The sequence below is a fragment of the Ambystoma mexicanum genome, chromosome 8, assembly GCF_040938575.1.
Source record: "Ambystoma mexicanum isolate Mex_15411 chromosome 8, UKY_AmexF1_1, whole genome shotgun sequence".
NCBI lineage: Eukaryota > Metazoa > Chordata > Amphibia > Caudata > Ambystomatidae > Ambystoma > Ambystoma mexicanum.
The window spans coordinates 627,141,936-627,167,231 of record NC_090929.1 but is presented as its reverse complement, the minus strand read 5'-3'; the positions used below and the strand labels follow the sequence as shown (position 1 = coordinate 627,167,231).

General features: G+C 45.2%; 1 protein-coding gene across 12 annotated transcripts in view; it reads left to right on the top strand.

Annotated features, from left to right (window-relative positions):
* Positions 1-25,296, top strand: part of EIF4G3 (eukaryotic translation initiation factor 4 gamma 3) — a 4,880,525-nt gene that overhangs the window by 2,517,287 nt on the left and 2,337,942 nt on the right. For all 12 annotated transcript variants that reach the window (XM_069610350.1, XM_069610349.1, XM_069610345.1 and 9 more), the window contains one exon: positions 19,870-20,069. In XM_069610350.1, the coding sequence (XP_069466451.1) occupies positions 19,870-20,069 (200 nt within the window). The remainder of the gene's footprint in view (positions 1-19,869; positions 20,070-25,296) is intronic.

Here is a 25,296-nt window from a genome sequence, read left to right as displayed (position 1 = left end):
CCCCAAAATCTTAGGGCTCATTCAACCAGGGGTATCGCAGCCTCTTCGGCCCTCCAAAGAGGAGTACCGGTCAGAGACATATGTGCGGCTGCCACATGGTCTTCCGCACGTACATTCACAACATTTTACAACCTGGATTCCTCCACTAGTCAAGAGACCAGATTTGGCAAAGCCGTATTACATTCGGTCCATCCCTAAAGGGATACATGACATTCTTACTCCCACCTCCAATTACATGCCACTGCTATGGGAGTCTATCAAAGATGAGGAATATGTCGGAGGACACAATCCCTTCAAAGAACAAGTTACTTCTTACCTTGTAATGTTCTTTCGATGGGATGTTCCTCCGACGTATTCCTTCTCGCCCCTCCCATCCATCCCTGCAGTAATACTTCCCTTGTGGTCGCAGCTTACGCTCCTTCAAGGTCAATAACCAATTCAGGCATGACTTTTCTTATGCTACAAAACGGAACTGAGCAACGGACGCCGCGCGTGGCTATTTATATGCATGGTGACGTCGGCGCCGATACGGTGGCCGTCGAGGGACATCGACTCGGCGGACGTCGACGCGCAGCGCCCTCTACAGAAAACATTTCCGAAGCCAGCAAGCTGGAAACGTATTATCAAAGATAAGGAATATGTCGGAAGAACATCCCATCGAAAGAACGTTACAAGGTAAGATGTAACTTGTTCTTTTCGTAGAGTACAATTCTATGTGATGCCACTTCCTGTTTTGTCAACAGGTGAAAGGTCGTGTTCCATCGCTTCCCACGATATTACTTCGGGGTGGGGTCAAATGACATCACTTCATACGTCCCTGGTATGGTCTTTGAGTGGGAGGGGCCCCAAAAACATATCACATCTAATCAGAAGGGGATCGACCTCCTGCAGCTGGGAGCATGCCAGGGTCCCTAGGAAGATCGGCATGCACCCCCCAACTAGAGAATCGCTCGACCCTGGGAATGGGCGACGGCACGAGATTGGTGCAGGAGGAGGTCGACTTTGCAGGGCCCACAACCGTGAGCCAGTGGGGTGGTTGGCGGTAGGCAACCGGAAGAAGAGAGATTATAAGGAAAGAGGTGCCTACCGGTAAAGGTTTTTAAAGGTGTGGTGGACTATGACTGGAGGTAACAGGACAGTGGGAGCGCAGGTGGACGCTCCAGCTTGGTTCCAGTGAAGGCAGGTATGCCCCGGGTATGCCGGGGGGTAGCTGCGATACGAGAGGGACAAGGGAGTGAGGCGGCATGGGCTATCCTGGAGTTGGGGGGGGGGGGTGGAGAATTGTGGGGGGTTGACACCTGAGGTTGGGGGACGGAGTCAGTGGGGGGAGGGAAGAGGCCAGACGTGGGGAAGTGTGGCACTAGGAGCTCGAGATAGGAGGGGAGGAAGAGGGGGTGGCTGAGCATGGGGAGAGGGCGAAGGGGTAGCGATGTCCTGCGGGACAGAAACAAGGTGGGAGGTAAGACACAGGCCCATTCAAATGGTCAACACACAACGTAAGAGTGCTCAACACCCCTCTTAAGAGGAAGAAATTGGAGCAGTTTACAAAGAAGTCAGGCCAGGACATGCTCGTGATCCAGGAGACTCATCTAAAGAAAGATCAAGCGAGACTTAAGCTACAAGGCTTTTCCCAGATCTTTCACACCTTTAGCTCAACCAAGAAATGTCGGGTGGCACTGGCTATTAGGAATGGGATGGATTTAATAGTAAAGGATTCCAGGGCGGACAAGGGAGGCAGATGTATAATAGTGGGGGGGTTTAATGGGTGTTACATACACGTTTGCCTCAATATATGCACCCAATTCAGGGCAGGAGGTCTTATTGAGGGAACTCTTGAACAGACTGGGCGGTTGCGAAAGTGCACATAATCCTCTAAAGCGACTTTAACTGGCCTGGTCTTGCAAATTAGATAGGTGCTAGCAAGGGAGCTTGTATGAGTGGGGAGGGGGAGTGGTGGATGGCTTCTTCCACACTAGGGGAAAGGTTTGGGCCCTGGGACTACTTGACTTCTGGAAAGGGGTGAAAGGGCACAGAGAGGGCTACAGCTTTCTTTCCAGTGTGCAATTTATACAATCCCACATTGATTACTTATGGTTGTCAGCTCCCGTGCTGGGTGCATTAGAGGATATTTAGGTAGGCCCGCTCGGAATAGACGATCACGTGTTGGTAACAATGAAGCTGCATCTACCAGGATGCAAGGCAGGGATCTGGGGGATGGCAAGTCCTGAGAGAGTTGCTGCGGGGCCCAGTCATCAAGGGCGAGCGGGAGGATAAGTTTAAGGGGTTTAGTTTAGCTAAATGACACCTCAGACACTGGGGGGAGGGGCATCCGATGGGTTGCAATCAAAGCCACAATAAGGGGGGAATTTATAGTTGCAAAGGCGCAGAGGGAAAGGCAAATGAGGCTACTTGAGTCCTAGTTGGAAGCAGACGTGGAAGAAACTAGAAGGCTGGTGGCTGAAGCTACCACCAAAAGGTTGAGGCAATTTCGGCAAGTGTTGGATCAGCTCAATGTCCTCAGGACTAAGAGGGCGGTGAGGTCATTACTGTTTGTCCACCAGCGGTATTATACGAAGGCCTACAAGGCAGGCTTGCTCTTAGCAACACCATTGCAACCATAACCGATAACCATTTGCCAGCTACTATGCAGATCTGTACTCATCTCAGAGCCAATTGCTGACGGACTTCCTGAATAATGTTCACTTGCCCGCGTCGGGGGGGGGGTTTCAGGGAGGCACTGGGGGAGGAGATCACAGCAGAGGAGGTCCGAAGGTCATAGCAGCACTTCCAACAAAAATAGCGCCCGTGCCTGATGAATATATGGCGTCGTATTATAAGATGTTCACGGGTGTCTTAGTCCCACATCTCACCAGTTTATTTAATAACTTCTGGGAGACTGGCAGAATCTCACCGTTCATGGAGGAGGCGAAAATAACGCTCATTCCCAAGCCCAATAAAGAATACACCAAGTGCACATTGTATAGATCGCTAGCGCTGATAAATGTGGACGCTAAAATATATACTAAAATCCTGGCTAACAGGCTTGAGAGACTCCTCGCAAATCTGATCCACCCGGATCAGTCAGGGTTCCTACACGGGCGGCAGACAGTCGGCAGACAGTTGACAATATCCGACGCGTGGCACATCTGATGCCGAGAAGGCTTTTGACTGAGTGGAGTGGACCTTCTTATTTAAAGTACTGGAACGGATGGGGGTAGGTGGAACATTCTTGCGAATGGTCAAAGCCAACTATAACGCACCCGTGGCACGCCTACTGGTTAACGGATCCCTATCATGTAGCATCAAGCTAAGCAGAGTGGCCAAGCAGGGGTGCCCCCTTTCTCCACTACTTTATGCAATTTACTTGGAGCCTTTGCTGCAGTCGCTTCGGGAGTCGGGGGAGGTGCATGGAATACCCTTCAGGCACCCATCAAAAAGTCACAGGCATTGCAGACGACATGCTCCTCCCACTATCGAAGCTGGATGAATGAGAGCATGTATGGAGATTCTTACGAATTCTGGGGCTGTCTCGGGCCTTAAAATTAATATAGACAAATCGGAGCTGTTAAATCTCAATGTGAGGGGAATGGAGGTGGCAGATCTCAAGAGGTCCTCGCCTTTCAAATGGAGCCCGGTGAGGATGAAGTACCTGGGACTTGGATTCCCCACACTACTTTCCGGCTGGCACAGGGCCTATTACCCACCCATGCTATCGTCCATCAAAGCGGACCTACAAAAGTGGAAGAATTTCAGGATTTCATGGGTAGGTAGAATCACAGGAGTCAAAATGGTGGCACTCCCCGGGCCTACTATACCTCTTCCAGGCCATCCCGCTGGCGGTACTGAATTGTTTTTTGGGAGAATTGGGGAAGATGACGGGCAACTTCATATGGGAGGGAAAGAGGGCGAGGGTTAGTCGCGCGTTGCTGAGGTCCCCTATAAAGGAGGGAGGGATGGCGCTCCCTAACTTCCAACTATACTATTAGGCATCACAATTGCGCATCATTCAGGAATGGACATCAGGACAAAAGGGAAAACAGTGGGCAGCGGTTGACCGGGCAGTGGTGAGGCACGATCTAAGGGAGGTATTGTGGCTCCCGCGTCAGCAAAGGCCAAGGCATATGTATCTGAACATTATTACAAAGTTGGTAGCTGATACATGGGACAAACTGGAAGGAAAGTATGGGCTCACCACTGTCCCATCCTCATTCACCCCTATTTCCGACAACCTGGACTTCGAACGGAACAGGGGTTGTTTACCCCTGGCGGATCAGGGGGAGGTGGGCATACTTGGGGGGGTGGGTGGCTTGGGGCCTTTTGTTTTTCACTGTTGACAATTTTTTTTTTTTTAAAAAGAATAACAAAAAATGCCTCCTCAATTCTTTGAACAAATCTCAACTTCCCTCAAAAACCTCTGCACCTCCTTTAGGAAGTTAAAAATGTGCTCTTGGCTGTTACCAACTCAAGTCAGCCACTCCGAAACACACTGTTCTGAGCTGAAACATGAATGACATTACAAGATTTTTAAACAGAAACTGAAAAGCGAATTTCAGAACTAAATTGGTTCGCAGAAACAGTCATCGTTAATGTAAGCAACCAGTAGTAGCACTTAACCTGTACCAAGTCCCCTCTTGTCTTTCTAATTTCTCACACATGTAAATTATTTAACCAACTGAAATTAACTTAACGTTACCCCCACCCCAAAAGCCTGTCCTGTCTTACCATTTATAGTTTAAGAAATGCAAGTCTTGTGTTTACTTGTGTGTGGAACATCTGTGTACTACGACTCATTTTTGTGCTCCTGTCTTTCCCCATTTATGTTATCCCAGAGAGGTCTCTTGTTCACCTTACATAGCCTAATTTTACAAATGGCTGTATATATCTCACCCGTACATAAAACAAAATAAGATTGTCCTATATACCACAGGATTACCTTTTGCAAGAGGCACTTGGCTTCACTCATTTCAGATGCCCTGGCTGCACACCAATTGCCAATTGCGCCACTGAAGAAATAAGCATCTGCATGGCTAGATTTGTCTTACTGCACTCTGCTCCACACAGTACAGATGCCTCCAGTTGACTACATACCCCCAAATACACTTTCTTTCTCTATAAGTACACTTTACTTCTCTAATAATAGTTTCCTTCTCAATAGTACAACTGCCCCCATAAGACTAATTGTTTGATAATGCACGGCCTCATTCGATTCAAAGCCCTTCCCAAAAGGGATCTTTGACCCTGAATGTACTTTCTCACACAGTACAAATGTTCCTACTGGAATACACGTATTAGAATGTGGTCTGCCTAACCGTTTAGATACTATAGCAGTACTCAATGACACAGCTTGGCAATTTCTGTAGTACAGAGGAGCTCCTACTACACTGGCGCTACATGTCCCGGGGTGTACTATTATTAGAATAGGGCCCCACACGTAGTATCATTTTCCGGAATGAACTCTGACTCAGTATGAAACACTACTCCTAACATTTACCTGTCCCAGATCTTGCTAAAGTTCCCTGCAATTGATGCTGATATTTTCTCCAAGATGTTTCCCATTCTCCATAAAATCCCATCCCAACCTACCTGACGTTTCCTACAAATTGCTGTTTCCTTCGGTGTCCATAATGTTCACACCAAGCTGCTCCTACCCATTAATGGTCACTGGTTTCTGACACAATTTTGCTATTTCATTGTGCTGTGTTGAGTACCAAGTAAATGGTACTCAAATTGATCACGCATGTGAGGTGAACTGCAAATTCTCACTTTCTTTGGTTTGTACTTATGAAATGTAAATACGCACATCTCCCTTCCTTCAACATTGAACATAGAACTCAATTAGTTAACTTAACCTATTTAATATTATCTCCTATATCTGTGTGGATATTTGCAATACAGCCCTGCCACGCTGTGGAAGATTCTAAATGTATGCAGCCAGGGTGTGTGAGGATGGAGGGGTTTGCCCTAATTGCAGGTGCCTGATGATGATGAATCTATGTGATCACCGCGCCACCCATAATGTCGACCATTAAATTGCTGACTCTCATTATGGCGTGATGCAGTGATCACATAGATCACTGTGCCCTGCATCCCCATAACTGCATCCCCTCATACCCACTTTCCTTTTCGGCAGCAAACCGTAAAGTGTGCCGGTGTCTCTCCTTTGACCCTGCAGGGTGAGTTCTCGCACACCAACCTGGGTCCATTTACCATTTAATGGCAGCAGGGGACACCCCTGCAACCCCTGTCCCCCACTACATTGACAAAGGGGAGCAGTGGACAACCCTGCAACCCTGCTCCCATTAGTCTGTGTAGTGGGGGTTGGTATTTTATTACCACGCAAAGGCGCAGTAATGAATTAGTCCCAATTTTCGGAACAACATTTTAGTATTATTCTATGATGATTGCTGTGGGCATCTATGAGAAGGCTGCAAAGAGGGTAATGGAAAAACTGGAAGCAATGAAAGTCAAGTGTGGGAGGTGCCACCATAATAATGTACATGGGCCAGCATGTGCGCCCTACCTAATTAATGAAAAAGAACCCTCAACAACAGTTTCTTCCATATCTCTTTAATTGGTTAACTGCAGAGGACGTGGATGTCCACATCCTCTGCAAGACCCATGTATTGTTTAGAAAGAATGCAGATGTTTTCTTCTTTGCAGCACCTCATATAAGAGAGTCCACCCTGACACACTATTTGCTGCTGTCATTAACTATTTCATGTATGTTTACTCCTATTTGTTGTATAAATCTCCCTGATGTTCTCTGAAAATCTCCACAGTCTGCTCTTCAAATGCCCCTTAGTCCCGAAACTAGCCCTGGTGTTCCCTGCAAATCACTATTTCCTGCCAAATTCCCTCACATTTCCGGGAGATCCCCCTGGTGTTCCCTGCATATTTTTCTTATGATCGATGCAAATCACGTTTGTGTAATTGGTCTGCTAAGTCCTGCTGTTCTGTGCCTAGTTCTAAATTATGAATTCTAGCTGTAGCATTTCACAAAGGCTCGTGAGCAAATGGTGTAATGAATGGGCAAGTGTGAGAAGGCTCAAAAGTTAAGATTCATGTTCCCATCCTTCCAGTGGAAAATGATAGTGTTGCTTTTCGCCTAATGGTATTCAGCATCACCACATCAAGATGATTCAATAGGGCAGATTCCTCTTCCAAGTCTTCAGTAGAGAGCTGTACTGCATTTTAGGGAATGTAGTGCTGTAAAGTGCAGATTTTGGTTCCAGTTCTTTCAGTAGATCAGTACATTGTTATTTTTTTATTTGCATTTGGTTTAAATAAACCTTTACAAAAATATATTAAGTGTTGTCCGAGCACAGCTCTGAGAATGTTCCTGTTTAAGCTAAGGACTAACCAGCTACCTACACTGTTGAAGGGAGGGTCTCGCTATAATATTCTTCGTAAAGAACGTAAAAGCGCAGGCACTTTAGAATCTGCTAGACATTTGTTTACGGAATGCCCAGGTCTAGCATCTGCAATTAAGATTCTTGGGTGCTTTGTTCATAACCTGGAGTATACACAAACAGAAAAATGTTGGTCATATTGGTTAAATACTCAATGCCAAAGTATGCATGTTTTAGTTGTACTGTTTGTGGAAAATGATCCTAAAATTGCTGCCAAGTGTATTGCCTCTAGGTATATCGTGGAAGTAGGGATCTTGCGACTGAGGGTTGACTTGCAGCTGTGCTTGGGTTCCTGTTTACGTGAGCTTTTAATTATGTGAACTGAAATATATAAATATGTGAACTGGAATTCTAAAGCTTTTCAGTTTTACAGTTTTATTATTTATTATATTAAGATTAACAAGATTGTTGGGATTGTCTGAGTTCTTAAAAATCTTGGATGTAAGTATTAGGAGGAAAACTGATGAAAACGTAGTGTCGACAATCTATTGATTGCATTACTAATTGTATGTATGTAAGTACTTTGCGATATGATGTTTTCTCGTTAATTGCTAATGTATTTATTATATGAATGTTATCTGAATATATGTTTTAAGTGAATTTGATTAATTACATTTGTAAAAGTGTTATTACTATATACAAATAAAATTAATGATAATTAAAAACCGTGTCACAAAAACATACAAATACATTCACAACTCATTATGATTAAATGTGATCCTTAAAACTCATTATCTCAGAATATATGATAGTTTCGCACTTCATTACAATTACTTATGATTATTAAAACTCATTGTCTAAGAAGATATTAAATTCATTCTGTTATTTCAACCAAACTAAAATCATAGCGTCATTATTAAGAATACAAACATTTTTCACAATTCAATTCTTAATTCTTTTACAATGCTTTAAATCATTAAAACCGGTTATTTAAAACAAGTATTAAATCAATTCGAGCCAAAGTGCAGATTTGAGTCAAACCCTCGTATGATTTGGTCCCATCACTCGGCCACTTTGAATAAGACCGCAGATGTTAGTTAGGAAGCGTACCACCTCAATCTTCAAGGCCACTAAAGAACCAAACAGCATGTCCCACCAAAATATATCAAGTTTGACTCTTTCTGTATCAGTTACAAATCTTTGAAAATAAAGTATACGTTTGGGCTTGAGAGATTCACAGTTCAACAACAAGTGTCTGTGTTTCGTTTTTACTTCTGTAAAATCTACATATTGGAGCACTGTCACTCAAACCACCTCTTATTTCGAGTATCCCACCCGTTAAGAGCGCATTAAACCTAAACCTCATGTACCCATTGCGTACAATCTTATCAGGGAACTTAACTACATAGGATTCGGGTAGTATTAAAATCTTGTAATGTGAAATTAGATAATACAATTTGGATTTCCCTCTATCGCCATTGTTTCTGCCCAAATTGCATTCTGTGTACATTTCTTTAGACGCATAGGATTGTTAATAAGAAAGTATTTCATTAATCCGAGTAGGGCTATTTTAGACATAAAGGAAGCCTGTAAAGTTGCAGAAATGGGCGGAGGCTGAGACAGCGGTGTGGCAGGAGGCAAGTTGTATGTCTTGGGAGGAGGAACTGGGCTCTCTGATGGCATGGAAGACATTGATATCCTGCATATTTGGGACAGGGGTGGATTCGGAAAAATCGGATGATAACGATGCCCGCTCATGTGCGCCAGATACAGGAAACGACATGGAAACCAGCTCGCGAGGGGGGAGGGATCAGGGAAGCAGTGCGTACTGATGGTTGAATGTAAAATGTAATAATGCTAATTGCACTGCGGCTTAGTTTGTATTGTTGGTTGTGTTGAAAAATCAATAAAAAAATTTAAAAAAAAAAAAAAGGAAGCCTGTAAAGTTAAGAGAACAGTAGCCTTCAAATTGCCATTTCCAAGGCCCGTTCCTAGTATGTCGTAAAGAATCGTGCCCTTATTTAAGAGCAACTTCCTGAATAAAGACAAACTTCGCCAATCCACAATAGCTGACAAAGATTGCAAACCCAATTCTTACCTTATTGCAGCAAAGGGTGCAGATTTCGGTAGGCAATATAGAATGATTTTCCAGATTAGCGACTCCACTTTTTTTGTAGCTCAATGTTAATCCATACAGGGAATTACTCTAGGCCATAAACAATTTTGGCAACCACCTTTAAATTGTAGAAACGCAGTAAGGGCATAAAAGAGAATTTCCCAAACTTTATCAATTTTCTGCATCACAATTTGACCCTGAACTCTCTCTGTAAGGTACTGTCTATAATGGAGTTTCAGATTGTTATATGTTGGGAACCCCAAATATCTCATTGTGGTTCGCAAGGCCGACTTTTCATGGTCAATAATCCATGTGTACCCAATCAGAGTATTACGATTGCTCAACCTCATAGTGACTGTTTTTTTGTTGTTGTTTCAGAGGCCATTTAGGTTAATCTATTAAAGAAATGTTACTATCAAGTTCTGAAGACCCAGAGGAGTATGGTCGATAAGTAAGAAATCGTCAGCATATGCACACCACGCCAATTTGGTTCCTTTGACTTTAGGAGGTACAAAAGAGGCTTAGTCCAAACATACCCCTGCATCTGAAACATAATGGTTCGGAAAGGGTAGGTGCGAAGATGCAACTCTGTTTTAGCCTGTTAAAAATGGGTATTGGGCAAGATAGTTGACCATGTGTGTCCAGGCGAACCTATGCAAATCTTCGTGGAGATGGATGACAATGGACAATATTTCCCCGGTAATCCCCAGTTTGTTCAATTTCGACCACAGTCGAGCCCTGTCGACTAGGTCGAAGGCCATAGACCGGTCCATGGCCGCAATATAAATTGGAGTGGCCCCTACCTTCCATGCCTTCTCCATTAGGAGAGAGACCAATAGGTCTCCCGCTTCTGTACCGACTTCTTTGCGGAAACCATACTGCTGTATTGGAAAATTACATTATTGGACGACCACTCCTCTAATTTCTCCAAGACCAGTCCAGCGAAGATTTTTGAGTCCGCGACCTCTATAGCAATGGTGGATAGCTATGAGGATCTTTTCTATTCCCCTGCTTAAATATGGGGATTACATACGAGTAATGCCAAGAGACCACAATATTTTTAGTCAGAATGATATTGTCAAATAGAATCGATAAAGCCTTTGCCCAGAGTTCTGGATTCCCCTTAAGAAGAGCATTAGAGAGGCGGTTAGGCCCTGCTGCCCTTGATGAACTTGATTTCTGGATTTGGAGCTGAATGTCCTGAACAGAAAAGGCTAGATTCCAAGGAGGTTGTTTTATAGGGATCCAATCAGGGTTGCTATTTACTCCTGAATTTACATTGCCAAAATGACCTACCCAGGCTTCCTCCAAAATTGGTGTTAACTAGACATCCATTTGTGTCGTCTCCATGCTATTAACTAGGAGCCAGAATTGTCTGGACGATCCATCTTTTAACGCTACCAACATGGATTCACTATCCTTCTATAGCAGGGAGGCTTCAATTTTTTGACTTCTGTTTAATTCTTCTCACCTCCTCCTTTTTATCCTCCAATGCAAAGCCTGAGTTCCACACTTGCCGTACCTCTCTGTTACACCTATTTTTATTTTGTCTAAGTTGTCATAATGGTGTTTATGCTTAGCTTTTCTGGGCGTGTTAGGATTCTTAACTGAGTCCCTGATAAATTTTTCTATAAACGGGGGTAAATTATCATGCGTGAAAAGTTTTCTCTTTTTGTCAATAGTAGTCACAGCGTAGTCCTCTATGAACTTAGCATTTAGTTTTGTGACATTACTATTATGCCTTACTATTCTGGATTTTGAATGATTCATAGTTAAATTTAAAGTGTATTCCAAATTAGAAATATGGTCAATTTAAAAAATCCAGTCTAGTTCAAGTATTCGATGATCACTTGATGTTGTTTTTTATAATAAAGTGGGAAGTCCCTTCCCGTAGAAGGAGAGACATGAATATGTAATCAATCGATGATGAGTACACCGCATCTGTCCACGTAATATGATCAATATAGTCTGCTAATAGTCTAAATGCTGACTGTAGGCCCCAATTGGAGAAGAATGTACTCCAGAGGTGACTCTGTAATTTCATTTGCCTATTCCACGGCAGACCTCCTATAATGCTATTCTTTGCACCCTCTGTGGTTACCGAAAGGAGACCCATGTCCCTTACCTTTTGAGATTCATATTGGATTTCCGAGTTGAGATCCCCCAGTATGACAATCTGCAAACCAGTAAGAGCAATCATCGCATCTATAATTACTTAATTGATTGCATCTATAATGGCTTGCAGATTCTGGTCTGGAGTCCAATAAATATAATATATTAATGATGAGAATATTAATAGCAACGCCACCTGTCTTTAGCGCCAATATTATAGCCAAGGCATCAAGTGATATGTGGATGCGTTTTATTATTCTCATATCTGGTCCATTTTTCATAGCAATAAGGAGCCCACCTTTGGGGCGTCCTATGTGAGGCTTCTTAGCTGGTTCACTGCACACGTCAAACCCATCTAGAGTAAAAGCTGGTACAGCTAAATGGGGTGAATGAGAAAGAGTGGGTGTTGTTTTTTTTTACTAATCATTATATGAGATCACCATTCCATCAAGATGGACAGATCTCTGAGGTGCCAAAATTTGAGGGTTTATTGATTTCCGTGGAAGACATTTTGTTTTTTATTTATAAACTTAACAACTCACGGGCTCCGGGTCCCGATGGGCTGTGTAATTTGATGTTTAAACAGAATCCTCGCTCTGGTCCAAAATCATGTTTAGTGTATTTAATCAAATTATAAGAACCAACACAATACCTCTGTCATGGCGCACCTCAGTGATCGTCCCCATCTTCAAAAAGGGTGATTGCTCGCTGTTAGGCAGAAACCTATGCAGTTCCCTCTGGGACCACTGCAAAAGATTTAGGACTACACGTGTTTGGCAGTAAACCCACTTGGTAGTAGTCTGTACCACACAGATTCACTTGGTAGCTGTGGCTGAGCAGTCAGACTTCCCTCAAGAAGAGTTAGGCAGTATACAGAGTATTCACAATAGGTCAAGAGAACACAATAGAACAAGTAAACACTGACCAGGGCTTGGTGTAAAAGAGATATAATTATTTATTTAAAACCACATCTAGAAAAACACACAGGCACTAATAGTAAGCAATCCAAAAACACAGTCACTAAAAGATATACACTCCCTTAAAAGAATATTAGACAAGTCTTAAGTAAAGCCCCACTTATTTTCAGACAGCGGTGAGCGCTTAACGTAGATGGCACTTCGTTTTTAAAGGGAGAGAAAAGCAGAGAATAAATTGAAACAGATCCCAACACTTTTTCACGAACACAACAAGAGAGGAAAGCAAAGTAACACCGTGAATGTAGAGTCAGTAGGTCGGATCCGCTCTAAGAGGATCAAAACAAAATGTGTCCAATGTCCCACGGTTGCAGTAGACAAAAGTCTTGTAACGGTTCAAAAAGGAGTTGGCCCAAAGAAAGGGACCAGTTAGAGGGTCAAGGCGGCCAGCCCAGTCCAGAAGGTTAAGGGGTTATTATTACCTTGTAGCAATCTTTAGAAAGGGAGGCCTGGCGGACACGGTACCTTAAAGTGGTGAGAATACTCCAGCGGGGGCAGTTGTTGCTGGCAGCGGATGCAAGTCGATGCTTTGTCCACTGCCAGGGAAGAAACCAGCCGCGGAGTTTCTCAGGTAAAAGGAGCGGTCCGTTGATTCGCGGTCCAGTGGTAAGTGGCTATCTGACTGCCGGGGTGCTTGGCACAGGCAATTCGACCAGAAACCGGTGTGGGGTGCAAAGAGAACAAGGTAAACTGGTTGTGCCCACCAGTCGGGGGAAGAAGCCTCTCCAGCCGGGGGATCTTCTCTGTCGTCGGGAAGTGGTGAGTCGGTTCCGCAGGGCTGCACCGGTGGTGTCGTCATGGTAGGTCGGGTCAGCTTCTCCCTCGTCGGATTCTCAGGTCCTGTGGCGACTTCTGAAGTTCCAGTCCCCAAAGCCCTGCTTTTATGCAGCATACCCCCATTCACTCAGCCTAGCTGTCAATCAAACATGCTAAGTGGTGAGCCGGCCGGCTCACCACTTGGGCCAATCACACAAGAGTGCGACTTGAGTTACCAAGGTAACTCAGTCCAGGGTGCCTAAACCCCCTCCCACACCCCCTGTGGTACCCAGACAGAGTGGCACCACTTTTGGAGGCTTCTGTGGAGAAGCCCGCCAAAAAGTGGAACAAAGGGCTCGACTTGGGTTGGAGTCACAGAAGAGAACACAAACGCCATTTTAGAATTGAGTCCTGGCAAAAAATAGCAACCGGCGAATTAATATTAATTAAATAAACCGGCGGTATGTTCGAATGGGGAAATATTCGTGGTTGAATATAAAAAGTAGTATCCACTGCCACCAGCCAAAACTTGATCAGGGGGGACGGAGACGTGCCCCCTCGACTAACAGACCCCGGGGCAATTGAATTGCCCCGACCAGTACGTCCACAATATGATGGTTTGTACCGGTTTCTGTTAATAATTTGTGACTAGTAAAGCCAATGGTGACTTTACATGCCCTGGGAGACAGTAGTCAGTCCCAGGGTATGGAGTCTATGGTGGGGTGTCACTATGGTACCCCTGTTTCACTGCACGGAGGCTGCTGTGTAACACACATAGTAAAAACACATGAGACCCTATGGAGTAAAGGACCCCATAGCCCATAAAACACATTAACAGTCAAAGGAACACCATAAATCATGTCCAAGAGTGGAAGAAAAAGAGTCTCACTCTTGGCAGGAGAAAAAAAACAAACTCCAGAAATCCAGCAAAGCTGCTGGGGGACTGACTAGGTTAGGAAATTCAGCCTAAAGAGAGAATTATCCCTAACACTCGCATCATGGCAATTATAGACCAATTGTGCTTTTGGATGCGCCTGGTAACCTCTTCTCTAAATTCATTTTGCGCGACTTTAACAAATGGTCAGCTGATCAGCAAAAGAGGCACTCCTTTCAAACTGGATTTATTCCAGGTATGGGAACTGGTGTGAACTTATTAACACTCACTTCACTTATTGAACATCATCGCACCCTGAACCAACCTTTGTATGTCACCTTTTGTTGATCTAAGAGCTGCCTGCGACTCAGTTTCGAGGGAGCTCTTGTTCCGAAACCTGCATCAGCATGGGTGTCCCTCATAAATTGTGGCGCTTATTATACCCCTTCACACACAGAACACCATTTGTGTGAGATTAACATCTGACGGCAAATTATCTGAACCTATAGGGACGTTTACAGGGCTGAGACAAGGTTACACCTTGGCCTCGGCTCTCTTTAACTTCTATATTTCATACATTGGTAGACCTTTTTTACATCTTCTCACTGACCCTCCCAAATTGGCCATGAGGGCGGTTTTGTTTTTGCTGTACGCGGATGACCTCGTACTTATTTCTAAAACACTGAAAGGTCTGCAAACAGCTTTGAATGCATTGGCTACTTACACTGAAGAGAATCTTCTCACTATAAACTTGGAGAAGACGAAGATCATGCAGTTTCTTCCAGCCAAGAAATCCATCAAGAGAACCCCCAAATGGTTTCTGGGTGGAATTCAGCTTGCAATTGTGAAATATTACACCTATTTAGGCACTTTAATCACAAGTCAAAGAGGTACTCGTGCTTACCAACAGCTATTGCAAGACAAAACCATTACCTCTAATCATCAGGCGGCACTTATCCAAGTCAAGTTTGGCAAATTTACGATCGTTCCAGCACTGACTTATTATCGGCAAAAGGCTACACCTATTCTCCTTTATGCATCTGAGTCAAAACCGACCTTATCAAAAGAGTTTTGGTCAAGGCTTGAAGGAAAATACTGGCGAAGAATTCTGCAGCTTCCACCCTCAACACCAGTAGCACTGATACGTAATGAATTAGGTTTGATTTCCTTGTTTGCTCCGTACATGTGGCAGTTGGTTGCTCTCTTCAGGAAATGTCTGATAGCCTTTCAAACTTGTTCTGTGTTGGGTATATTATCAGAATCTGTCCTTTCTTTGACTGACACATTTATCTCGAAGTGGCGTAAGTCACCCACACCCTTGCACCTGCAGATGTTTCTCTAGTCACTCTTGTTCAAAATCCTAATCAAGTCAAGACAAAACTCTTTCAGAGAGACTAGATTGACACTAGAGTACTATGTTGTCATGATCGAGACTTTGACCCTGAATTGTTTGCCATAAAAAAATATAGTGTACATGAGCCCTATCTGCTGAAATCTCCATCGCCACTGCACAGAAATGACTTCATTCACTTGAGGTTGAACTTGTGGCCCACAAGACAGATTGTGGCGCAATTATATATTATTAAGAGCACAGCCAACTACTGTCGCTTCTGTGAGAGACAAGATCACGATGAAACGTTAATCCATCGCCCGAGTGTGATGCTCTGATTTATCAGCGGCTTACACATTTCAAATATCTGATGGAGCTTTTTAGGCTTCTTACTCCTGAAAATCTATGAAAGTTAATACATTCTGGAATTTACATGCAGACCAGACTAAGGGCAATTGTGTTTTTTCGTGGTCTGAAACGTCAGGAGATTAATGAGAGCACTGTTAGTGAGATTATTCTAACCCAAACATAAGAATGAAGAACAGTGCAGTGGATGTGAGTGCCATTGGGCCAAGATGCAGATGTCTGTCTAAGAACCGATAAGACTTCACTAATAGTAATTATAAGTTGATCTGAAAATCAGTCTTGTTGATTTTGGGTTCTGTTACAAGATGTTTTGGTTAATTGTGATTTGTTTTTGTGTACGAAAGTGCAGCGTGTTTTTTCAAAGTAATTTTTCTTAATTTTCTCCCAACTTTTAATTGTTCAATTAATTTAATAATTGTATTTTATCATGTTTTTCTTTTAATGATATTGTAAAGTTGATTTATATCAGCTATGTCAATAAAAAAATAATAAATAAAAGAATTAGTCATCCAGGTTTCTTGAATACAGAAAATTTTAATTTCTGTCGCACAATTCTTTAGGGCTAGTTAAATGGGTGTGCCCTCTCGAATTCCAAGAAAGTAGGGAAACTTGCTTATTTTGGCTAAAGACCGGTCTTTAAGTTTTTTTAGTTGAGATACTAAGTTTCATAATGATAATGCCAACCATCTCCAGTTGGGGTCCTCCAGGTTGCGAGCTTGGTTCATTTCACTTGTTCCATTATCCACCCCTTCTAGATGGGCTTGCGTACTACCACTCGCCTGGGAGCAGTATTGCAGATTAGGAAAACCTGTACTAAATGGCAGTATGTCATTATTAAATTGGATTTGCTCCCTGATTATTGCGTCAAAGATTGTACGTGAGTACAACACGAGTCTGACATGATAAAATCTTTCCGGGTTTATGAAGTCTAATAATTTAATGTCTGTGCTAGACAAAGTTTTTAAGTTAGGGATTTCATTCAGTAATGAGAGGACCCTCCATCTATTTAATGACTCTGGGCCCCCGGATAACAGGATGTCCTCCATTGCACCCTGTTTAACTCACTTTCAAATACAGATTTAGGCCCTTTCACCAACCCTTCTGTGGCAATCACCCCCTCTTGTTCTTTCGATTGGGAGTTTGTGGCTGAATGTGTCTACGTTTTATCTTCAAGGATTTTTGGGCGTGGTGCTTCATCTACATCTTCATCTACATTTATTCCATCTGTCTTGGTTTCCTGAGAGGCACCTGCATTAATACAGTGTAATGTACCTGTGGGCACGTTCCACTGGTCTCCCTTTCTCCACTCCCTTATTATATCTTGTGAGAAAGTTTCCATAACCCCTGAGGACTTGGATAGAGTTAGATGTGTACTCAGTGTTTGTTCCACTGTTGCTTTAATCAGAGATTCCAATCGACGGTTGCTAAGTAGCCACTCGGCTCGCTCCCCCCAACCCCCTCGGTGAAACTTGCTCTTTTGTCCCATTCACCGGCATATCATTTCTCGTCATCGGGGAGGAGGTCCTGTCCCCCACCATCTCAGAGACTACTGGCTCACTCCTCCCCCCGAATCTTGTGATGGTATTCAATATAACTTTGTCCCGGAGTCCAAACTTGTCTAGGGATAATCATCTCATTGGGGATTGCAGGAAATTCCAGAGCCATGTGGGGTTTCACAGTTCTATCAGGGAGTCGACCCACCTCTGGGGCAGGGCTGCGGTCTTTTGTCATCTCTATAAGATTTATATTCTTGTTTATTTTAGCTAATTCATTGCTGTGCGGAAGAGGACACATGTTCTTTCCCCTTTCCCCCTCTGCTGATTTGCGGGGGTGCTCTCTAGGGTCCGGACTTCCCTCTTTTGTCTTATTCGCAGGGTCAACATCAATTATTTCTATTGATTCATCACTGCGTGCGGGGGGGAGGACATCTCCTTCCCTTTCCCTTCTCAGCAGGCTTAGAGAATAAGTGATAAATCCTCCCATTTCCAAGTTTTTGTTTCAGCTCGCTGGCCCTGTATCATGGTTACAGCCTGTGTCCTCTTCCATAGAAACATCTAAGCCCAGACTTGTGTCACACTGTATAATATCTTCTTTTATAAAGTTCCTCCAAGTATTTCTCGCTAGCTTATTTGTTCCCTTCTTCGGGACAGTTTTGAACGTTTACCTTTTTATTACCGTTTACTGGGGAGGTTGATGTCCTCTACCCAATTCTGAGCATAGGAGAAGAGTTCACAATACTCTCACCACCATCCAATGCTGCAATCGCAGATTCCCAGAAATCTGTAGCATTAGGCTTTGCGTTGGGGTTGCCTCCCCGTTCTTCAATCATCAATTGCAAGTTGTCTGCATTCACCGCCTTACATTCACTATCGCAGCCTTAGGTGGGAACTCCAACAGCAAACAATTTTGTCAGAACTGAGACAATGTCTCGCAATAAAGCGGTATGCGTTTTTAACTGACTTGGGCTGGCCGAGTCTATCTGTGGTGTCTCCCTGCCCACCCCGAGGCCCCCCCCTCCTGGCCACTGTCCCGAGGTTAAGGATTCATCCCACTCCTTCCCCTCACCCCTAGAGTGTTGGTATAAAGCAAAGAGAGAAATCTCTCCCGACAGAAACACCAAAGGGGTATCAGGAGATGAAGCCTTTGGCACCCTTTCCTCCACCCCACACAGGGTCTGCCTCGGAAGGGCTTCCGTCTCCTCCCCCACTAATCCCTCCCGTGGGGTGCCCGACTCAATCAATAAAAGAGACCGGTTGCCATCGTTCTGTGCCAAGATAGCTAAATTGGTCCGGGACTGCGGGGAGGGAGAAAGGGGGAGAGCAAGCGCCATTCTCATGGTGTTTTTCACAGGAGTAAAGACAAGAGGCGTGGATAGTATATCATCATACATCTGTGCCCCCTCCGATACTTCCCTCCTCGGTCTCTGGCCCACCCTCATATTTATAACACACTATAATCACCTTGGAAAGTAACTCTGGAGTCGACCAAACTCAGTAGCCCCATATTCGATGACAATAACTTTCGCCTGCTCGCCCGCGAACACGCCGAACAGGCACTCATGTGGCACTGCCGGTGGCACGCGGCCTCCTGGTTAAATCTGATTGGCTGGTAAAAAAGAGGCGTGGTCAATCGAGATGAATTGAAATAGGACAATTATTATTTGCTTAGATGAGGTCTCGTTCCTGCAGCGGTCCTGGCAGGCGAACAGGCACTCACGTGGCACTCCCGGTGCATTGTTTTGGAGGCCATGCAGTGGTTTTTCTTAAGCTTAGAACATGATGATCACACCTTTTTGGGTGATCTGACCTTTACTTTCCAGTCCTGAACTACCAACCTATTCTATCCACTACTGGCCACAGACCCAGACCCCAACGCACATGCCTACTAATGAAAGAAATGTTTCCGCCTCACTCAGACCCATCCCCCATTGACTCAATTTCCTCTATTCTCTGCCCTGCTAAAAGTGAAAGATGGTGAACTGCAGGCGACAGGGACATCTGCAGCCTTTCCAAACCCAACAACCCTACCTACTCACTCAGATTGGTGGAGTCCTGTGGGGCAGGCAGCTGGAATGGATGCAGAATAGCTGACTTGTACAGAGCAGGCAGAATGAGACAATCCGCTGTTAGTAAGGGAAATGATTGCCTTCCTTATTCTGCCCTTGCACCTTCTCTCGCACACTTCTTTTTGAAGGAGACACCAAGAATAACCAATGAAAACTGATGCAACTTTTGCTGGTATAATTTGACTGCTTTTTAGCGTGTAACAACACTTTTTTCTACTACAGTAAGTCAGACAAATAATGGGTGTTCATTTTTGTAGCATATCTTCCCCCCTACAGTCTGTAGAATGAGCATGTCATACTTTTCCCAAGTGACTGGAACTAAGGTCAGGTACTCCAAGACCTAGTTTCTCCATTGGTGCCTTATGCAGTTTGTTAAACATGATGGAATTACCAGATTTTTAAAAATGTTTAATTCATTTTCATAAAGGTGAAATCCCCAACAATCTGCCGCAGTGTGCTTCCCCTGAACTTCAAAAAACGACTACTAGTCAAGAGAAACTCAAGCCCCATCACCATAACGAGAAGAAGCAATACGACAGAGACTTCCTACTCGGTTTCCAGTTCATGCCTGCCTGTGTACAGAAACCTGTAGGACTGCCACCTATTAGTGATGTGGTCCTTGATAAGGTAAGCATGCAACAGGTGGTCCTGTTTTAAGTATAGTATGAATGGTATGATTTAGATGTGTCTTCTAAGTTTGCAAGCCTAAACCCTGAAAGTGGTGTTAGGAAATCTTTGGAATAATCATAACCACTGCACATCCCATTAAAAATACATCATAGTAAAAAGGGAAGAGGCAAAAAAGAAGCAATTAAAAAAAAAAATTAAACACCAAATTAGCCCTCATACTGAACATTTTATTTAAAAGGGGAAACTATACATTTGTTTTGTTTTTCGTTTTTTCTCATTGTAAACTTGTTAAGCATAAACAGGAAGCCAAATACTATCGTCATCATTGTATACAGTTGCATACATTCTCTGTAACAGGAATCCAGTACGGCAATATATGCATTTGATTCAAAGAGCAGTGTTATGTGTTACAATCAGTTCTGAATCCTCAAAAAATAAAACGCACGCAGCACAAAATATACAATTCTGGAAATAAAACAAACATAATTAACAGAAAATGCAAAATATAAAACAGGAAATATGTAATCCAAAATATATAATATGAACTACAGTGTGGAGGTCAATAGAGTAGTTATTCTGTTGGGTACTTCTACTCGTTTATTTGTTACGGGGGACCAGACTCAATTGTGGAAGAGTCTACACCTGTATCTGTCTGTAGGAGAATGGTTACCCCTCCCTTAGTATTGGAGCGAGAGCAAATTCCTCACACCGTCTAAATTACACTGCTAAATGCTGGTTCTAGTACATACAGCTAGAGAGAGAGTGAGGACCCCAAGAGTCTTATGTCACTCATGTATTTAGGAAAATTCATATCAAGTGTACAAGACCAGGGTATACATGTGAACATTAAATCTCACAATAGCGAAAAGGAAGCCCTCTCATGGGGTCTATAATGAATACCGGGGTTATCATTATTATTCACAAATGAAATCAATGTTCCCCAATTAACCAGGAATTGTGCCATCCCTCCAGTAAGTGCTGCATCAAACTTGCTCATAGCGGCCGCTAACCATGCCATTGCCCACAATTCCTTCATGTCTGGGAACACTGCAGACTTCCAATTCTTTTCCACAACCAATCGTGCAGCCACCAAAAAGTGGGTTATCAGTTTAGATTTTTTACCACCCAGTTCATGATGTCCGTGCAAGTCCTTGTTGCCCAATAGCACCACCTGTGGGTCCAATACTAAATCTATTCTACAGGCCTCCTTTATCTGGGCCAAAACCTCTTTCCAAAACACTTGTATGAGGGGATACGTCCACTATACATGAAAAGAGGTACCCAGAGCAGTTGTGCATCAAAAAAGTATGATTCATTTTGTGCAGGCGCTGTGAGAAACCTGAAGGTGTCTCACCAGCTAGTCACCGGGGATCTGTCATCCAAGTGCCCTGGACTCGGCCATCGCTTTTGGATCCACTTCCTGGGGGTGGACCAGTGCGGGGGGGGGATCACCTGGATGAGGGGTCTTCCAGGAGTGGAAGTGGGACACCGGACGATGAGACGCGGTATCCCCTTCCCTCTCCTTCCCTCCAACACCTTTTCCCCATCCATACATAGGAACTCAATACCCCCGCGCCCCCATGTCCCACCCTTTTTCCCTGACACAAACATGTTCTCACGGGCAGTTTACTGTGAGCGACAACGTACTAACACCAGAGCTGCATACTTGACATGTCCCAATACATTGGTCAGGCAATTACTGATCATTACACACACCCCTGACTTACATCACACTTCCCCAAACGGATAAAAGGTGGAGCACGAAAGCACACTCTGAGTGAGGAAAAGCACACAAAGAAACGGATGTTCCAAGATGGCAATTTAATACAAGGAGAAATACAGTGAGACCAGAGAGGGTTGCAAGGAGAGAAGTGCCCTTGACCTTTCAAGACAGTTAGTTTCGCGAACCTTGGAAAGTAAGAAAGGGGGCGTGGCTACAAAGCCATGTAAGAGGACGTGTTTGCCGGGAACTCCTACTGATCCTGAACTGATCCGGCTAAACTAGCCATGCAAAATCTTCTACGACGACTGGAATTGCGTGTGCACAACTATAAATAATCGGGGTATGACTGGAGCTGGAAACTGAACAGATTGCTACAGTGATTCACCCGCACCCAGCCGAGCAAAAAGAGCAGCAGCTCGGAGGCGAGCGAGCCAAGATGGTGGCCCGTGGAAGACAAAGGGTTTGATCCGAAGTGCGGAACCCTGATGGATGTTGCGCGAACGCTGTACGCGGCAGGCTGAAAAGGGGCGCGAGCGGACCTGCACCCGAGGTCTGGAGGAGATTGGCACTGTAAGCTGAGTGCATACAGTCGGCGACCCGGCGGCAGGGGACGCAGCATGGAGTCCCGTGATACACGGGGCGACTGCCTAGGAGCCCGAAACCAGTGAGGGGAAGTGCTGATGGACGGCCTGCCTAGTGCGCACCGAGGGGAACACGAACGCTCCGCCCCGTGCGACGGCATTATGTTGATTGTCCGGATTGAATGCTTGGGGAGACACGCGAACACAGAGGCGCGCGCAGACGCCCTGTGTGGAGCGCATAGAGCAGATCACGCTGCGTGTGAAACTGCTGGGAGCGCCTGCCTCCCTTAAGAAGGTGACAAGAGCTGAGCTACGTGCACAGTAGCTGGCAATGGAGAGCTGGAAACACGCCAAATAGCCTGGAATACATTTAATACAGCGCCGCAATAAGAGACACAGAAACATTAGCCCACACTTGCAATCCTACATGTAACAAGCCCCATTACATCATCCTGAGGAGGCTAGCCAATACATGGCATAACTAAACGAAATGCTTTATAAATGGTGATTCAACCACTCGTGGGGCACAGACATGTTCAGATAGACATACAGTGACAGGCAGTCACGGAGAGTGGGCATGTATGAGCGCGCACAGCGAGCCCGAGATTGCTGTGACTGATAACTGCAGATGAAAGAGCACAGGTCGTCTCTTGAAAGTGGGGACCGACAAGGGAGGCCATCGGAGCCCACAGAGCCCAGAGAGCCACACCGGAGCTAGGCGAAAGCCCTGGAATCTAGGCCGACCAGGAACCAGAGCCCTGTGAGGGAGGAACTAACCCGCCAGGTTACATGGGAGGCCACAGTCCATTCCGGACAGAGGAGCAGTTGCTGAGGGGCATCCCTGTGCAACTTGCCACGCTTGAAAGGAGGAGAGCACGCGCCAGGGCCGGCCCACTTAACCCTGACATGTCGAAATGTCTAACAAGCCCATCAGATTGAAAAGCAAGCAACCCACACTGGATGAATTTGCTAAAACACCACCAGTTGTGGAAGGGGCCAGGATGAAAGACAAGACTCCGTTTGGAGGTCCAGTCGTTATGGGCAATCAAGAGGTACTAGCGGCAATTGCAGACCTGAAAGTGGCCCTTGAGACCAACCTGGGCCTGGCAATGGCTGAACTGAAAGCTGCACTGGAGCTCAAAGTCGGAGAGGTGCAGGAGGATGTAAATCTTCTCCGGCGGGATGTGAGAACGCTTGCGGAACGTAAGAGGTGGCCCCGAACACCACGGCCTGCGCGTCCCACAAATCTGAACTGCACGCCTTGACACAACAAGTGGGCAACATGGAGAGCAGGGCGGAGGAGGCGGAGGGACGCGCCCGAAGAAACAACATCCGTATCATTGGATTGCCAGAAGGAGCTGAGGGAACCAACCCTACGGAATACATTGAGTCAATGTTATTGCAGGAGATAACTGGGGGAGCCCTGTCCCAGGGGTTCGCGGTTGAGAGGGCGCACAGGGCCCTGACGAGGAAGCCGCCGCTGGGGAACCCTCCTACGCAGGTAATTGCCAAGATCTTAAACTACCGAGACCGGGAAAAATCCTTGAACACTTTCGGAAAGGTGGCACGATACAGAGAGGGGCAGCGAACATAACGGCATATCCGGACTATACCTTGCAAGTACAGCGCAGTCGCAAGAACTTTGGGTCCGTGAAAAGAAGAGTGCGAGAAGCGGGCCATAGGTACATGCTGCTCTATCCAGCTAAACTGAAGGTATTCCACAAGGGCAGAACTTGGTTTTTCGACACCTCGTAGGATGCTATGGGATGGTTGGACGTGCAGAGCTGCCCCAGGAATCGGATGTCCAGGGAACTGACGGAGGAGATAAGTAACATGTGTCTGTAGCGCTCTAGGTGCCGCAGCTTATGACAATGGGACTTGAATATAGCATTGTATACCATAGGTGGAGAAGTGGGTTGAGAGCTATAGCTATAGTGGCATGAGAAACTGCGATAATATGGGAGCTACACGGAGCATGACCTCGTACCCCCATAACATCTAGTAAGTTAGGTCACTGGTAGGTTGGTGACACCCTGCTGGGTTCTGGGCCGGGCTTTCTGGGACAGAACCAAACGCGGGGGGGGGGCCTGAGATCCAGGGATGGAGCTGGGCACTTCTTGGGGTTGGGGTCGCAGAAAGGGAGGGAGGGGGATGGGTGAGAGGGGTGTGCAGTGGTTTGAAGTTGGGAAAAGGGGTGTTGGGAAAGGGGGGAGAGGGTGGGAAGGGGTTGTGTGCAGTGGATTGTTGTAGTTGCGGAGGAGTTATGGGGTGAGCCTACATCCCCCGGAAAACGAGATGAACCATGGGAGACCTTAAGATAGTCACTTGGAACGTCAGGGGGCTCAATAGTTATTTGAAACGGAACAAGGTCATGATGTACCTGCGTAAACAGAAAGTGGACATAGCCTTGTTACAAGAAACTCATCTAACACAAGATAAACTGGAAGTGATATGAAAGAAGTGGAGAGAGACAGAAGTAGGGGCAGCATATTCTGCCTATGCAAGAGGGGTAATCACATGGCTGGCCCCACATGTCCCATTCCAGCTGCTGAGCTCTGTGGCAGAGGCAGATGGCAGGATGGTGGTTGTGAAGGGGATTTTGGAAAACAGAGAGATCTGCATAGTAAATACTTGTGCAACGAACCAGGACACAGCTGCGTACTTTAGGACCCTGTATGGTAAACTCAGTGGTAGCATAGGGGGGGCGGTATTGTGGGGAGGAGACTTCAATTGTGTATTAAACCCCAACCTGGATAGATCAGACACTAAAGTAGATAGACCCGCCCCGACCGCAAAAGCATTGTGTGCGTTGTTGGCGGATTTTGGGCTTATAGATGCATGGAGGTCATGTCACCCGATGGACAGACAATACTCGCACTATGCAGCCCCACAGGGCCTATATACTAGACTATGGCCCTCA